The sequence below is a fragment of the Ambystoma mexicanum genome, chromosome 2q (genome assembly GCF_040938575.1).
Source record: "Ambystoma mexicanum isolate Mex_15411 chromosome 2q, UKY_AmexF1_1, whole genome shotgun sequence".
Taxonomy (NCBI): domain Eukaryota; kingdom Metazoa; phylum Chordata; class Amphibia; order Caudata; family Ambystomatidae; genus Ambystoma; species Ambystoma mexicanum.
In genome coordinates this window covers 967,497,005-967,514,485 of record NC_090924.1, presented here as the reverse complement: position 1 = coordinate 967,514,485, position 17,481 = coordinate 967,497,005, and the positions used below count along the sequence as shown (strand labels likewise).

The window sequence follows — 17,481 nt, the reverse complement described above, 5'->3', positions numbered from 1 at the left end:
TAGCGCACCAAACCCTGCATCTAGGCGCTGTTATTGACAATGGTTAATACATAGGTTGCACATGAGAAGTGATACATAGATATATAATTTACATGAATGCTAGGCAAAGTGTGGTAGGAGAATGCAGGTAGGTATGTAACATGCACTTAGAGGATCTGTTAGGAGTAAACAGATGGGCATGACTGATATCTGTGTTTCATGCGTGAAGAGCCAGGTTTTCAGATGTCTTCTGAAGGTCCAGTATGATTCTTCAGATCTGAGTTTGAATGGCAGAGTTCCAGAGTCTGGTGGCTATTCCCGGGAAGCTGCTCCCTCTGGCTTTCTGGAGTCTGAATCTCAGTGTGGAGCGGAAGTACTGATGCACAGATCTCGTGTGCCTGTTGGATTGAGTTCTATAGACTCTATCTGCTAAGTAAGAGGGAGCTGCTTTGTGTAGGCATTTGTGGGTGATAGTGAGGGTTTTGAAGGCTATGCACTCATGCACAGGCAGCCAGTGAGTATTCCTTCTTAATGTGGAAATGTGGGCATTTTTAGGTATATTTAGGGCTGCTCTGAGGGCATTGTTTTGTATCACCTGTAGTCTTTTTATATTATTTATTTATTTGCATTTATATAAGCGCTCATACATCCCAGGGGCATCGAGGCGCTGTTACCTGAATATGTCTTAGTTGCAGAATTGAGATGGGCGATAGGTTACATTAGCCTGCAAACATGTGGTAGTACGTTTTTGGTAAATAGCCAAGTTACAGTAACCTTTCAAATTAAAAGGTGGTTAACTCTTTACAGTGTAGGTTTGAGTGCGTATAAGGCAGCAGAATACATTAGTATTGCACAGTTTACATTATCATACAGAATATGCTTCATCCAGACTGTTAAAGTAGAGCTGCGACCCTAAGAGGAGGAGTTCTGCCTTTTCGTCATTTAAACACAAACCATGGTGGGCCATCCAGGTTTGGATCGTTTGGTAGATGACGTCGAGAGAGGCTGAGTCGAAGTCGTGTGATCCAGAGATGGGGATGATGATTCGGGTGTCATCAGCATAGTTAATGTAGGTGACACCAAGTCATCCAAGCGGTTGAATAAATGTTTTGTAAATGTGTTGTAGAGAGTCGGCGAGACGCAGGATCCTTGTGGTACCACAGGTGACAGGGCTGGGCTGTGCTGCTGCAGTTGGAGAGAAGACTCACCGTTCTGTCCGTCGGGAAGGATTGTATTCATAGAATGGCTTTAGGAGAGAAGTGAGCGGATGTAGCTAGATTTTTACACAGTATGTTATGATTGACCAGATCAAACGCTGCAGAGAGGTCAAGTAGGAGGTGCAAAGCTAATTTACCTTTGTCCTTGAGCTCATACATTTGAATTTTTAAGTCCAGTAGTGCTGTATCCGTCCCATGTCAAGGGCAGAATACTGATTGTCGAACACCAAGGATGATGATAGCTTCCAAATATTTTTGGATCTGGAGATGAGCTTTGTTTTTTCTTTCAAAATAAGTTTATAGCAATCACCATGACAACACTTGGTAAGTCGCTTCTTTCCTTGCCACAACAGCTGTGCAATATGCTGAAAATGCCTGTTCCTTGTGGCACTGGGCCAGTTCTTTGAACCATCTTATTTGTTAGTCAATTTCCTTCCTCCTTAGGTCAGTAATTGCCAAATAAAAAGGTATCTACGAATCTCTGGTTTATTGGCAACATCTTGAACTCTCCAAAATGAACAATTACACCTCCTTGAAGACTATCCGTCATGGTTCAGCCCCAAGTGTAGCATTAAGATAGCAACCAAGGATGGGATCCTTTGGCACTGTCCTGAATTGGTTTACCTCCTACCTTTCTTTTGCAGAGTCTCCCAAGGCTCCATCCTCTCATCAATCCTTTTTAACCTTTAGGTACAGCCCACATGACAACAGTTGCCTCCGCCATTACCTAGCCATCATCCAGTCCTGGATGTCCACTGCACATCCCAAACTTAACCCATCCAAGAATTAGTTTGTCCCCCCCCCATCCCCCATGCTAAACAACACATTGTCCAACAGTGGCTGAATGATAACCGCCTAGAAGGGTTTTATCTGCAACTCTTGCAAAATCCTTAGGCTTCTCCATTGACAACAGCCTGTCCTTTCAGAAACACACAGCCAAGATGGCCCAAATGGCCTGGTTTCAAATCTCCACCCTTTGCTAATTCAACCCTTTGATAAATCAAGTCCTGCCACATGATACTGTTCAAGACTGCATGCATCATCTACAAGGCAGTCAAGAGTAGCACATCAGTGCACCTGGCTGCTAAGTTCCACATATCTGATGGTACACACTCCACGCGCAAACAATCAACTATCGGGCTTCGAATCGGAACTTAGCCACAAAAAGAGGACCCGCAAACAATCCTTCTTTTGTCACTCTCCCACCCTTTGCAACTCAATCCCGATATTAGCTCAGAATTCCCTCACCATTCTCCAATTTTGCAAATCTCTCAAAACATGGCTTTTTCAACACCTGATCATGGACTAATCCCAATGAACGTACAACCTGCCACTCAGACCGCCACTCGCAGTACTGCGCTACTGTTAAAAGATGCCACTACATATGCTGGCTACCCACACTGTGTACAGAGCTCTGCTGCTCTCAAGCTAGGTCAGCGCTTTAGACCATAAAATGAAATAACACACTTTTGTGACAATCCAGCACTGGGCTGCCAGTCAGTGTTTGTGTGTGTGAGAACTGGCTGATTGTTTTGGGATTGTCAGGTACCAATTTACAGGTAGGGTATGATCTTTTGATGGGCAGGATGAGAGGTGGTAGTCTGTCCCTATTTGGACAGCCTCTATCTGTTTGAATGATTGTCTGTCCCCTCCATAGGTGGCCTGGGGCAGCACCCAGCCTCAAATATGGATAAAAGGAGAGAACATGGAGCTATTTGCTATAGACCACAAGAGCCAAGCATCTTAAACTGAAAGGCCACCAGAGACCAGATGAGTGACTGCTGCTTCGACCATCATTAGCCATGGCAATCGCCCTATTTTGGACCTCTTCCTTCAACTCAACTGGGAACACCTAAACGCAGTACCTACACCTCCTGGATCGGTGGGACCAACCATGACAAATCCTTGGTCTGCGTCCATCGCTGTTTCAAAATATGGTCGTCGCCCAGGCTGCAATTGTGCTTCACCTGACTAAATCTCAACAGTTTTGCAAGGGCCCTTTCCTCCCTTCTCCATGGAAAGTTAGCTGCAACCTCGCCAACCTGCTGCTGCCATCTAGCCACATGCCATGCTGGAACCCCATGTCTGACTGCTGCTCCTGAGGGCCTGCAGACTCTGTCTTGCGTCACACTCCCATCTGATGCTCCCAAGCCCTCTCATGAAACTAGAACCAAATACGCTCCACCTTCACCTTGTCCTGATGTCTCTAGCTGAGCCTGACCTAATCACTGCTGGAAGCCTCGAGCCTCCAGCCTGTGAACCTCTTAGAGCAAAGCCTACATTGATCTTGATCTCCACTGAATCCCTGTTCATTTATCTCTCATGTCTTTGGTGTTGTAAGTCTGCGTCCGGGGGACGAGACACCTTGATCTCCGTTGACTTGCATTGAGCCTTTATGTTAAAAGTACCTATTTTACAATGCCAAAGGCAGTGGACATTGTGTTGAGTCCGCTATTCGCTCATCTAGGACCTGGGGACTGGTAGTCTACCCCCTGTATAGATGGAGGACCCTTCAGGATTTAGATAATGTCTCCTTTCACAAGACCTTGCTTGATAACACCTACTTTTGGTAGCGTGAACTATAACAAGGCTATGGTTGGACCTCTAATATGTAAATCTTGCTGCTAAAGTATTTTTAGCTGGCCTGAGGCTGGTGAAACTGTTTTAACATTATCTTCTAACCGCTTTAGCCATTTACTGTGTACAATGCCTTAATAACGTGTGTAGTAATCTGAAGTGGTATGACACCTACTTTAATGCTATCAAACTGTAGTTTACATATCTTTGATATGAAACATACTTGCCAGAAGTGATTTTGACAATTGCCTGTGTCGAATAAGTAGTATTTCTTTGTACTTATCTGTGTGGATCTCTAGTATTGAGATTTTGCTCTTGTTGATGGTACGTCAAACCAAGCCTACCTCCTCCTAAGCCTACTTGCTCTGTGATCCCACTATTGTGCATTTGGTCAACTACTTTAGTGTGAAACTGTATCTTTAGTTTGTCTTAGAAGCCCTCACAGAGCAGTTTGTGAAAAACCCTCTTTACAAATGTTATCATTTTTTCATAAGAGTTTAAATTACTGAACCGTTTTTTCAAATAATTGACCTGAGAGCTCTGTGTTTAAAGCACACATTCCTAAAAATTACATTCTTTGAAAATTCCCATATAACAAATATATTTGTAAACTTTGTTTTTGCAGTCTTGATGAGTGAAGTACATGACTTGAGAGTTGTCCTTCATTCTGCGGACAGGGAGCTGAGTATTTTGAAGGTGGAACATTGCTCGTTCAAACAAAAGCAAGACAAAGAATTTAGTCAACTCTCTGACCAGCACATGAACATACAACTTCAGCTTGATCATGTCAGGTATGGATTTTGTTTATGTGCAACAGCCTTCTATTGAAGCAAGTTTTTTGTAATATGTATATCTTGGTGTCCTTAATACCACACGATCAAAAACAAGTTAATACATTGCATGGCGCATAGTGGCAGCACCATTGTTATCTTTTGTCATTCCTTTTTTAATATATATATATGTTTTTTATTTTGTTTTTATAACAAACCAACATGTGGCATTCAGGTGGAAATCCGTACAAACCACAAATAAAGTAATTAATCTAAATTTGTGTCAATTATAACCCCTCAGTTTTAACAATTGTAATACATTCAGTAGTATTGTTTTCCAGGATGGGAACACTGCTCTCAAAGAAACTACAGATTGCATGATGACCAGGTTCTCTCAATTTTTGTCAATTTGTTCATTTTTCGCCAATCCCTTTAAATCAATGAAACATCTTTTGTGAAAGAAAATAACATTAAGTGTCCACTTACTCACCTTGTCCTCCCCTAAGGTAAGGGAACCGTTCGGCCCTTCTAAATGTGGCAGCGGGTCGTTAGATGGATGGGGTTGCAGAATAACTCTTACACCAATAATCAATAATAAGACAGATTCAGGAAGTTGGCAAATGTAATCTGTTTTATTCTCCAGCATTGGATCTTTCATGGATTCACATGCTTAGAATATTCCCCGTCGTCAGACTGGGAACCCTCGGTACACATATATATAGTCATTTCCAATAGGAAAAACTTCTGCCCTATCCCCGTCTGCGTCCTCTACGGGGCCGCCCACGTACGCCCCGTTGGACGTGATGGTATATAAGCCCCGCCCCCGCGGGTCCCTTCAGATTTCAACCGTCTCCAAAGATAGTGGGATCTCCTCGTGTATTTTCTTCAAATACTTATCGATTGTTTCTAACTCCTGCGAGTTTGTCTGTTTGGTCCGCTTCTAACTCCTACGAGTTTTGTTAGTTGGTCTGGCAATAATGTCGGGTAAGCCTCTTTTCCGCCCGTGTGCCACGTGCGGTCTAAAGAAGGTTTATGAAGGGGATGGCCATCTTGACTGCATCTACTGCCTTCACCCCCACCACTCGGCGGACCAATGTGATATCTGCAAGGGGTTTTCCCAAAAAACCCTGAAGGACCGGAATCGGCGACTGGTCTCGTGGCTGAACGACGGCGCTGGAGCGTACCCTCAGTCGGAGGTAGGATCGGTGCGCAGTATCGCCTCAGCGAAAACATCAGAAGCCTCCCGACGCTCACATCCGTCGGAACCTCCGGCCAAAAAATCACGACCTACGGAGAAGGACGTGCCTCGAAGTCATTCCTCTAAGGCCTCATCGAAAGAATCGACGAAGAAATCATCTTCCTCTTCTTCTTCGTCGAAGAAAGATAAGGACAGGCCAAAATCCTCCTCGAGCGATCAGAAAAGATCAGCTACGAGTAGAGAGGCGGATAAACGCAGGGAGAACTCCGCGAAGGCGGGACCGCCTAAGCCACCTGCAGGCCCTCCGTCGACGACGACGGCGACGATCCAAGTGCCCACTCCGTCACAGTCCCCCGCCTTTCAAACGGGCTCATCGTCGACGACGATTCCCTCGTCGACGGAGTTCCAGGCCTGGAGGCCAGAAGCGTTCGACATGGGGCTACCCGACACACTGCTACAAGAACAGGCAGTTTCGATCGCCTCCAAAGAAGACGACGGCTTCAGAATAGTGAGCCCGGAAGACCTGGGGCTACGGCCCAGATTTCCTTCTGGTGCAACCTGCTCTCAAGTTTTCACCCAGCCTCCAAACGCCCAGGCTACTCTCTCCATGGAGGTACTTTCCTCCTTACACTCGCTCTTGAAGTCCCTGGACGAAAGGCTCCCACCTGTTCCGACGACTCCCCTCGTCGACGAGCCCGGACCTTCACACCGCCCGACTAGATCGGTCGTGGGCCCAACTGCTCCAACAGTCCAGGAAGAAGGTGAGCTCTCGGACTCCCTCTCTGAACAGGGGTCAGCTTCTGATATCTCCCTCTCGCCGTCGAGAGACCCGTCATGGGTTTCGGATGTGGAGGTGGATCCTCCGAAAAGTCCCATTCACCCATCTCCACCGGATGACATAGGGGCCTTCCATTCCATGATGGAAAAGGCCTGCAAGGAGTTCGGTTTGACCCAACAAGAAGAAAAGAAGGACTGCTTCCTCTTTGACCACATGGGCAAGAATAGGCGTTCCGTTTTTTCGATACCGATACTGGACCACGTATGGAAAGAGGGCGTCCAAACCATGCGGCATCCATTCTCGGAACCTGCGGTCAAAGGCCGCATAGAGAAAAAATTTAAAGTTCCAGATTCGACGCCAAAATGCCTCTCTGCGCAACCCACGCCTGACTCGGTGGTATCGGCGGCGGCGACGAGAAAGGCAAAGGCCCAGCATAAGTGCTCTACCCCGCCAGACTCCGAAGCTAGACGCCAAGACGCTTTCGGTAAGAAGATCCTGTCAGTGGGAGCGTCAACAGTGAAAGCAGCGAACTCCCTGGCAATCATGGCCAGGTATGACAGGGAGATGTGGCACAGACTGGCACCCATTTTGGACCACCTCCCAGAAGAACACAGAAAATCAGCTATGTCCCTGGTTCGTGAAGGAGAAGAAGCCTCGAACCATGCTATCAATATAGCGGTGGACCTGGCAGACTCGGGGTTCAAACAAATTAACAACGGAGTGGTTCTACGAGCCCAGGCCTGGCTCAAGTGCACCAACTTTAGACCCGAGGTGCAATATAAGGTCGTCGACATGCCTTTCGAAGGTGACCACCTGTTTGGCGAAAAGGTGGATGAGGCCTTGAAAGGAATGAAGGAGGACTCTGAGACGGCGCGCTCGCTGGGCTCTCTCCAAAGCGGTAAGCCCTTTCGTTCCTTTCGCCCCTTTAGAGGAGCTACGGGAAACGCACGATTTGCGGGATCCAGGGATAGAGCATTCGGGAGGTCTTCATATCCGTCCCAAGGCTATAGACGCGCCTCACAGTCCTCGACCCGACGCAGAAATTTCCAGGCCTCTAAGAGACGTCCCACTTACTCGTCGTCGACGGGAAAACAAAAAGATCAACAATGACGTTCTAGGAGGGAGAGTGTCAAGTTGCGTCGAGGAATGGGAGTCAATTACGACAGATCGGTGGGTTCTGGACACGGTGAGACTGGGACATTCCCTAAGATTCAAATCCAGACCTCCAAGACGTCCACCGATACGCCTGTCTCAACCACACCTAAGCGTCTTGCGTCGAGAGGTTGCGCTCATGCTAAAAAAAGGCGCCATAGAGTTAGTCCCTGCTTCACAGAGAGGCTTAGGGGTTTACTCACGCTGCTTCGTAGTAAAGAAACCAAACGGGAAGTGGCGCCCCATCCTCGACCTACGGGACCTCAACAAAACCCTGCTGAGTCAAAAGTTCAAGATGCTTACTCTACAGGAGGTAATCAGATCGGTCCAAAAGAACGATTTCCTGGCGTCTCTGGACCTCCAAGATGCGTATTTTCACATTCCGGTGCGCACTCACCACAGGAGGTTCCTGAGGTTCCTAGTCGGCCAAACACACTACCAATTTACTGTGCTCCCTTTCGGCCTGAAGTCCTCCCCAAGAACCTTTACAAAGTGCCTAGCACCCGTAGCAGCCTGGCTGCGGAAGGAAGGGCATCACGTTTACCCGTACCTCGACGACTGGCTCGTGAGGGGATCCTCCCCAGCGTCGACCAACGACAGCCTATTGACCACCTTGCAACTGCTACAGCGTCTGGGATTTGCAGTGAACTACGAAAAGTCTTCACTAAAGCCCTCGAAGAGCTTGAAGTTCCTAGGTGCTCAATTCGACACCCACACGGGACTAGTGAAACCATCCCTGGAAAGGTTGTTGAAGATCAAACACCTGACAAGCCAACTTCGTTTACAGAGAAGGTTGTCAGTAAGAAAATATGCGGCTCTCCTCGGCTCCATGGCATCGTGCATCCACCTAGTCGCGAACTGCCGGCTGTTCATGAGACCTCTACAGGAGTTCCTATCAGACAGATGGAAGCAGGCCACAGGCCGCTGGTCGGACAAGATAATAGTCGACGACGAACGAGTTATCAAAGCCATCCGATGGTGGAAAGTGGCGCGCAACCTGGACAGAGGGGTCCCCCTGCAGGAGCCGGAATTTCAGAACACCATCATTACAGACGCCTCTCTGTCGGGCTGGGGAGCACACATGTCACGTCACCAAACCCAAGGCAGGTGGTCGTCGACCGAATCTCGCCTACATATCAACGTCCTGGAGCTAAGGGCGGTGAGATGGGCCCTGAAATCTTTCCTCCCACACATCAAGGGGTCAAAAGTAAGAGTGCTCACGGACAATACGACAGCTATGTTCTACCTGATAAAACAGGGTGGCACCAGATCCAGGACCCTCTCGAAGGAAGCTCAAAAGATCTGGCATTGGGCTTTAAAACACCACATCTCCCTAGTGGCATACCACCTACCGGGAGCGAAGAACTTACAGGCGGATTCCCTGAGCAGGACTATGTCACAAATACACGAGTGGGAGCTGGACTCCACTCAACTCGGGGAAATCTTCGAAAGATGGGGGACCCCGTCGATCGATCTCTTCGCCACGGAAAGAAACCGAAAATGTGCTCAGTTCGCGAGCAGATGGCCCCAAACAGGCTCCCTGGGGGAAGCGTTCTCGTTTCCGTGGACAGGCAAGTTCCTCTACGCCTTCCCTCCATTTCCCCTCATACGGAGGACGATCCAGGGGATCCACAGGTACAATTGCCGGGTCATCCTAGTGGCCCCGCGCTGGCCGAGGCAACCATGGTTCTCAGACCTCCTTCATCTGTCGCTGGATCAGCCGATACCATTCAGGAAAGTACCGAACCTCCTGTCCAGGGACGAGGGGACCGTGTGGCACCACAATCCGGACAGCCTGAACTTAACTGCATGGCTCCTGACTTCTCGGAGTTCGGGAACCTAAAAGTCTCGACTGATTGCCGAAGGATTCTGCAGGCGGCCAGAGCCCCGTCCACTAACAAATCATATGTAAGCAAATGGAAAAGGTTCTGTATATGGTGTCAAACACAACAAAATATACAACCTTTGGAAGTAACTCCGGAGCAAATCCTCCCGTATCTTCTTCATCTTGCGGAGAGCGGACTGTCATCATCGTCAATCAAAGTACACCTGGCGGCTGTTTCGAGATTTACCAGAAGAAGACAGTCCCCTCCACTATTCAGTGACAGGCTAGTGAAGCATTTCATGAAGGGTCTGTTTAGAACCTTCCCTCCGGAAAAACGGTTCCCACCGTCGTGGAGTCTGAACACGGTTCTAGCTGCCTTAATGAAGCCTCCCTTTGAGCCAATGTCCTCTTCATCTCTACAATTTCTATCTTGGAAACTCGCGATCCTAGTTGCCATCACTTCGGCTAGAAGAATGTCGGAACTACAGGCACTGGTCATAGACCCTCCATATCTGAGGTTCTTTAAGGACAAAGTTATTTTATCAACTAACCCTTCATTCATCCCAAAAGTACCGTCGGTCTATCATAAGCACTCGACCCTGGTACTCCCTACTTTCTTTGCATCTCCTTCGTCGACGGCGGAGAAGGCTCTTCACACTCTGGACGTCAAAAGGGCGCTAAAATTTTACCTGCAAAAAACGCAAGATATCAGAGCCACCAGACAGCTATTCGTCGCCTACGGCCCCTCGGCTAGGGGTAAGGCTATCTCCAAACAAGGTCTGGCTCGCTGGGTCTCCTCGGCGATTACCCTGTGTCATTCCAAGGCCGGGAGACCTCTACTACATCGTCCCAGAGCCCATTCCACGAGATCGACATCTTCCTCCGTGGCTCTATGGGCAGGAATTCCGCTGACGGACATCTGCCAGGCGGCGGCATGGTCTGTTCCGCACACGTTTACGCGCCACTACTGCCTGGAAAAGCAGCACGCGGATGAGGTACAAATGGGAAGGGCAGTGCTTCGCCACCTTTTTCAATGAGGTAAGCCAAAGTTTCAAGAAGAATGCTGCCTATTATTATTTGGCCTCAGCTGGTTTTTCAGAGTGTATACATGAATGTGCATAGTTTATTGACCTAAACATAAGTGGTTGGGTAGATATGTGCGCAAGGGGTGCATACTGAGTCATATGACATAGCATTGTATGGCGGAAATCCGTTTCGTATCAGTATAATAAGTTGTTGCTTACATACATGGTGTAAACGGTAGTGTTTGGGGGTGTCTCTACGAATGTAAGTTACATTGCACTCTCACCTCCTTCTTGATGTTACTGCTTTACAATCTATTCTAAGCATGTGAATCCATGAAAGATCCAATGCTGGAGAAGGGAGTAGTTTCTTACCTGTAACTCCATTTCTCCAGCATTGGTATCTTTCATGGATTCACATGCGCCCTCCGGCCTCCCCGGACTGCAATGTGGAAGATTGGTATGTAAGCAAGTTTTCCCCCCGTTATCTTGGAGGGGTCGAAATCTGAAGGGACCCGCGGGGGCGGGGCTTATATACCATCACGTCCAAATGGGCGTACGTGGGCGGCCCCGTAGAGGACGCAGACGGGGATAGGGCAGAAGTTTTTCCTATTGGAAATGACTATATATATGTGTACCGAGGGTTCCCAGTCTGACGACGGGGAATATTCTAAGCATGTGAATCCATGAAAGATACCAATGCTGGAGAAATGGAGTTACAGGTAAGAAACTACTCCCTTCTCAGTTGTCTAAAGCAGGGAGTACAGCAGACATCAACGGATGTCTTGCAGCATAATATCAAAGCATCACATAAAAAATATCACTTTTATAGCGAAAACCCGTCACAACTGGCGTCATGCTACGTGGCAAACTAAGAACTTATTTAGGATTGTGGTTCGTCTACGGGGAACATCTAGGTATACTTTCTGTAGGGGATTGGATTGTGATTGGGTCTCTATAGTCAGGTGGACAACTTATGCCCACCCCTAGTGCAAGTCACCCTCAATATTTGTTAGATATACGACACAACATTGGCTCTCAAATTATAGGGCCCTTCAATACATGACCCTCTATAATTGGTTGGCACGCTTGTACCCTTCTGGACTATTCAACTCGCTAGCAGCACGCAAGAAGGTACCTCAGGTGCTGATGGGTGGACTTGACCATGCCTCCCCACTCACTTAGCCCATCGTCCATCATCACTCATGCCTTCTGCCATTTGAATTGTTTTTGAACTTGGCCTTGCGACGTGTCAATGCTCCTGAGAATAGAAGGGAGTACGAGCATGTTCTTATCTTCAAGTCTCAGTGCTGCTTGCCCATGTTCTCTTTCCATCTACCCCATGTGACAGGAGACCGTGTTTTAGCTCCTTCGCATTTAATGATATTAAATGACTAAAACTTGGCACTCAGTGTCTTTCCGTTGCGCCTTAACAAGGGATCGCCTCACTTCTCACGTTTTTTGCATCTCCTTGAATAGATAACCAGTTCTTGGCTGCCCCAACCCTTGACACTGGGCCAGACAGCCTTCTCGATCCTTCCCCGATTTTCAGCTCTTTTTTCTGCTGCACTGTTGGGCAGATTTGTATGCAGTACCCCTTGGGAACAACACACACAATTAAGACTACAAGTGACAGTACAAATTCACCTTTGGTACAAGCCTGTACTACACAGTAAAGTGGTAGCAATGGCTTAGCAGCCAGACTTATCTCGAGTAGATTGAGCAATATCAATAGTTCGACAAAGGACAGCAATTAATATGATTCAAACAAACACAGACTCAAGGTTTCTGAGTAAAATAATATACATTTATTTACACATCCGTTATTAAACATTTCACTATTATCAAGCAGTTGAAAAATCACGATACTAATACACTACACCGCACCCAATAGATCTGGACAAGTTAAGCTCAAACTGAAGTGTGAGCAAAATGGCACTCCAGCAATTTAAAAGGGAGGGAAAGACAAGGTTGGACAGAAATTGAGCAGCACCAACAAGTAAGCAAACAGGGCAATCTAGAAAAAAGGAACTACAGTGAGGAAATCAAATTAAAGGGGTATGGACCAAAGTCTTTGGACCAAAATGTTTTCAGAGGATCACACAGTTAAGCGTAGTTCGCTGTTAAGTCTTTGCCAAGAGTTCAGAACGAAGTTGGTCAGATGTAAAGTTACTTTAAAGAATAGAGAAGGACAAGCCCTCAGATTGGCGAAAGATTTCACACACTTTCACCGCGGCTGGATGAAACGAACAACCGGGTTAGCAGAGTACCTTTAGAGCAGAAGAATTCTGTAGCTGAGGCATATGTTCCTGGCAGGCCCTGCAGGCTGACGGTTGCTGAAGCGACTGTCGGACTGACAAGGAGGAGGAAGACTGGAGGGTCCTGCACTACCTAGGGAAGAAAGCGGCATCAGAGCAAAGAAACGAATATCCGGTTCACTGTAGCTCTGTACAGCGAATTCGACCAGAGGGGGGAGGCCTGGCTAGCAGTTTGGCGAACTGGTTGTTCCCACCAGCTCAAGGGGAGAAGATTCCTTGCAGATCTTCCCTGCCGAAGTTTGAAGATTCGGACCCGCAGCAGGGCTTCACCGGGCGGTTCAGTCGTGGTAGAGGTCCTCTTCTGTTAGCTTCTCTTCGGTTCTCTCGATCCAGTGGCGACTCTGCCTTTCCAGCCCAAGAGACCTGCTTTTTATGCAGTTTTCCCCCATTCATACAGCCTGGCTGTCAATCACACAGCAGGGTGGCTGTCCCGCCAGGACAGTCACCACAGCCAATCATGCCAGAATGCGACATGGGTCTCCAAGGAGACCCTCTGTAGGGAATCTCAAACCCCTCTCGCATCCTGTCCCCCTCAGACATTCAGGCGCCTAAGGAGGGCTTCTGTGCAGAAGGAATCAAACCGGCGAACAAAGGAATCGGACCTGGTTTGGCACGCAGAGAAAAACACAAGAAAGACTTTTAATAACTTTTAAAAAAGAAATGGCATAAACCCAGCCGGTACCGTATAAAAACATATATGGTCTAGCGGGTTTAAGTTCGAGGCTACCAAGATAGCCTAAAACAATACCAAGGCTATATAAAATAACCGCAGTAGGAAAAATAGGGTAGTTACCACTGCCACCAGCAAAATCTTTATGAAAAGGGAACGAAATAATGTTCCATGAGAAACAGACAAAAAGGGATAACTATTAACCCTTTGCAGAACTCTATGAAAGATAGTTTGTACTGGGTCTGTGAGGTTAAAAAGACTAAAAGTCAATGGCAACTTTACTTGTTTCTGGGAGACGGTAGTCAGTCCCAGAAAATGGAGTCGGAGTGTAAAATCTGTAAAAGACAACCCTGTGCACTGCACTGAAGGTGCTGTGTAACACGCAGTAAAAAGATGATGCCTATGGAGTAGGCGAGGCTCCACAGTCTATGAACACATGAAAATGTTAAATACACACAACAAAACACATGTAAGAGTGGGAAAAAAGACTCACACTCTTACCAGGTGAAAACAATAAATCCAAGAAATCCAGCAAAGCTGCTGAGGGACTCAGTAAGTAAGGGAAATTAGCCATTCTGGAGAATTCTCCCCAACATGCACCACATTTTCAGCCCTCGTCTTTCATGGGTCCTGGCTTACTAAAGTCGCAACATCGAATATCCAGATTCTGTGTGTGTATATATGTATATATGTATATATGTATATATATATATATATAATATATATATAATATATATATATATATATATATGTGTATATAGCAGCGCCTGGCCTGCAGACTATTCTCTATGTATAGCCAGCCTTCATGATTACCTTAGTCTACTTGCGTTGCAGCATCTGTAGTTATAAAAAGGCTTATATTTTCTTCAGTGATCTTCGCACGTGCAATCTTTATTCTGCACATGAAAGGTTACTCAATTCTTTATTTCGTCATCAGATTCCATAAGGTCTGTACATTCTCTTCTTTGACCTTTCTTGGTGTCGTCTTCACCTCATGTGAGGCCACCCATCCTCTCTTTCACGCATCTTTACACATCTTCAGGGATCTCTCTTAAGAGACCGTCATCTCTCTGCGGGTACATCTTATAGGGCTTTCTCAATTAATACCTTGTTTCAAAGATCTTTCACGGTATAGGTATCATTCCTGGCATTGTGCATGTTGCAATTTCCGGCTTCCATCATATAGGCAGAATAGGGGCAGGACTTCTGGTAGAGGCATTTGGCTCCTCCTCTACAGAAGCACCCTTAATTTAAGGGGTTTTTGATTGGCTTATTTGGCATTTTCTGTTGACTCCTAGGTTTGTGTTGATTTGTGAAAGGAAGTCCTAATACGCAGACAGTTAAAAATTGAACGATCCTGCTTGGAGGCCAGCTTTTTATTTACCCTCTTCACTTAATGACAAACAATTATATTTATCCATATTTCGTATTCATTAAATGATCTTTACATTTTCTACACAAGTCAAATAACAAGAAAATAAGCGATTTTGTACAGGAATATTACATTTATGAAATCTGTCTTCCAAAGTTCATTAAATCAATATTACAAACTGAACACTATGGGGCCTGGTGGAAATATCAGAAAAATAAACTCTTGAATTGCCATGGATCTGACTGCTGCATTACATATGTTCTACATTGTATTTGTAATCCTCGCCTCAAAAATTAAAATTGATTGTATGAACTACTATGTCCTGCCATGACATTTTTACCCTTGTAGGGTGCATCCGTTTCCGCACAAGCCCTTAGGAAATGTTCAATAAGCATTACAGTAGACCGATTAAGATGGTATCAGCTGAAACACAGATTGATAAAGTACCTCTTATATTAATGAAATGCACTCATATTTTGATTGCCTTTTCAATTCCAAGAAATCGTTCTTGCTTGATCATTTTCTCCAGGGCTGCTCCAGTGCATGCAAAGGTTGCCCCACCTCCTGCACAAGTCTTTTGTGTCACTGAGACATGGCTTCACCACGCAGAGGGACCTGTGCTGGGTCTGACTATACCTAGTGGCTATAATATCTGCGGTGGGACAGCGAAAACCAGATTGGGGAGGCGTGGTGATCATTCATAGAGCTAGTATAGAGGTTTGGGAAACGGATTTTACAGGACCATTGGGCTATTAAACACGTTTTATTAAGCTACGGACTGAGGGAACCATAAAAGTAAACCTCGCTCTAGTTTATCACCCGCCTACCTCAATGCCTGACTTCATACCCAGTTGGGCAATACTTTTCTTCTGCTTTTAAAATCCACATCTAAGTTTGTCTTAGGTGATGTTAATGTATGGCTAGGAAATAGCACTTATTAGAGAGCTGGACGAGATGTGTATTAGTCTGGGCTCAGTGATTAAGGGCAATATACATGATTGGGTAGTCCTGTACAACATTGACACTAATAAACAGAAGATTGTATTATGTCCCTGGTCAGATCACTTCTTTGTCTACTTCAAAGTAGTACTGACAAACGATGTAAAGAAAAGGGTAATACAAAAAACTGGACTACAAGTAGAAATGTCCAGAGATTGCAACCTGAGGTTATAGAGGCATGGAACGCCCCAATTTCTAATAATTTGGTTAATTTAAATACATCTGATCAAATAATAAAAGCTTATGAAAAGACTATCTTAAAAGCAATCAATAATATTGCTCCTATGAAGACTAGACAGGTACCCAATGGAAAATCCGGGGTCTGGTTCTCACCAGAATTACAATAGCTTAAAGCACACAAAAGGAAACTTTTCTTTATCTGGAAGAACACAGAAACAGACGTAGATAAAGAGGCGTATATTACTGCGGGCAGAAATATAAACTAGCGATCATAAAGGCAAAACCATTTATGTATAAAGCACGGATTGCTGAGGTGCAACATGATTCGAAAAAGAACTTTTCAAGATTCTTAGGGAATTGAAGAAATTACTTTGTTGTGTTACTTATAAAATGTGTTATGTTTTCTGAAGAAATGTGTATCTGTATGAACAAATACAGAACAGTATATGTTGACCTGTATGCACCTTAATACAGATAAAACGTATGCTTAACACGAACAAAGTGTCCATCTTTCTTTCTTTACTGTTCTGTTGAGAAATTATCTCATGAACTATATGAACGTATAAAGGAATATGTGAGGAAAGTGCGCAGTCTGTGAGGTCAGTGTATTTCCCCAAACTTCAATTGTTTATAGGCGGTAGTGGAAAATCGCCTAACTTACCCCACGGCTGCAGCCAGCCTTAAACTTACCTGTACACAAAGCATTGTGGTCACTTTAAAGTTTAGATGTGCGCACACCCATGAAGGAGATCTTGTGTTTCCACAATTTACAAATAGCTTATAAATAGACACGTGTTACACGTGATGCGGCTTTACCAGCGCACGCTGGGCGACAACTATGCATCATTGCGCGTGTACTTTTTTTGTAACTGCTGAACTATCCGAAACGTAAAAATGTAATCCTATTTGCCCACGCCTGCACAGCTGATGTAGTCTCCTGCAACATAGGTTGAGGCTTTCCCAGCATGCGTTTAGCGAAATGTAATGCATCATTGCTCCCTATCTCATACTTAATTTGAAGCCAGCTAGCGAGGTATTTTCTAAAAGCCTTCGTACCTGATAACTTTGTTTGAGTATTGTACTGCACTGTAACCTTAACGTAACCATGCAATCCTATTTGACCCATCCTGCACAGCTGATGTAGCCCCCTGCAACATGGCCTGTGACTTTACCAGTATGCGCTTTGAGAAATGAATACCCTAATTTATGCTTAATTTAACCTTCTAGCGAGGTACGTTCTAAAAGCCTTCTTACCCGGTAACGTCATTTGAGTCAAGTACCGCATAGTAACTGCTCTAATTACCTATTATGTAGCTGTAACCTGTAACTAGCGCCTAGATGCTTTGTGCTATGCTATAAATGGATTAAAAAAAAAATAAGGCCTAGGTTACAAGAGTCAGAAAGGCATCTAAGACCTGGATGAA

General features: G+C 45.7%; 1 protein-coding gene across 2 annotated transcripts in view; it reads left to right on the top strand.

Moving 5' to 3' along the window:
- KIF15 (kinesin family member 15) overlaps positions 1–17,481 on the top strand; it is a 2,141,222-nt gene that overhangs the window by 1,120,940 nt on the left and 1,002,801 nt on the right. For both annotated transcript variants that reach the window (XM_069648268.1, XM_069648269.1), the window contains exon 20: positions 4,399–4,564. In XM_069648268.1, coding sequence (XP_069504369.1) covers positions 4,399–4,564 — 166 coding nt within the window. The remainder of the gene's footprint in view (positions 1–4,398; positions 4,565–17,481) is intronic.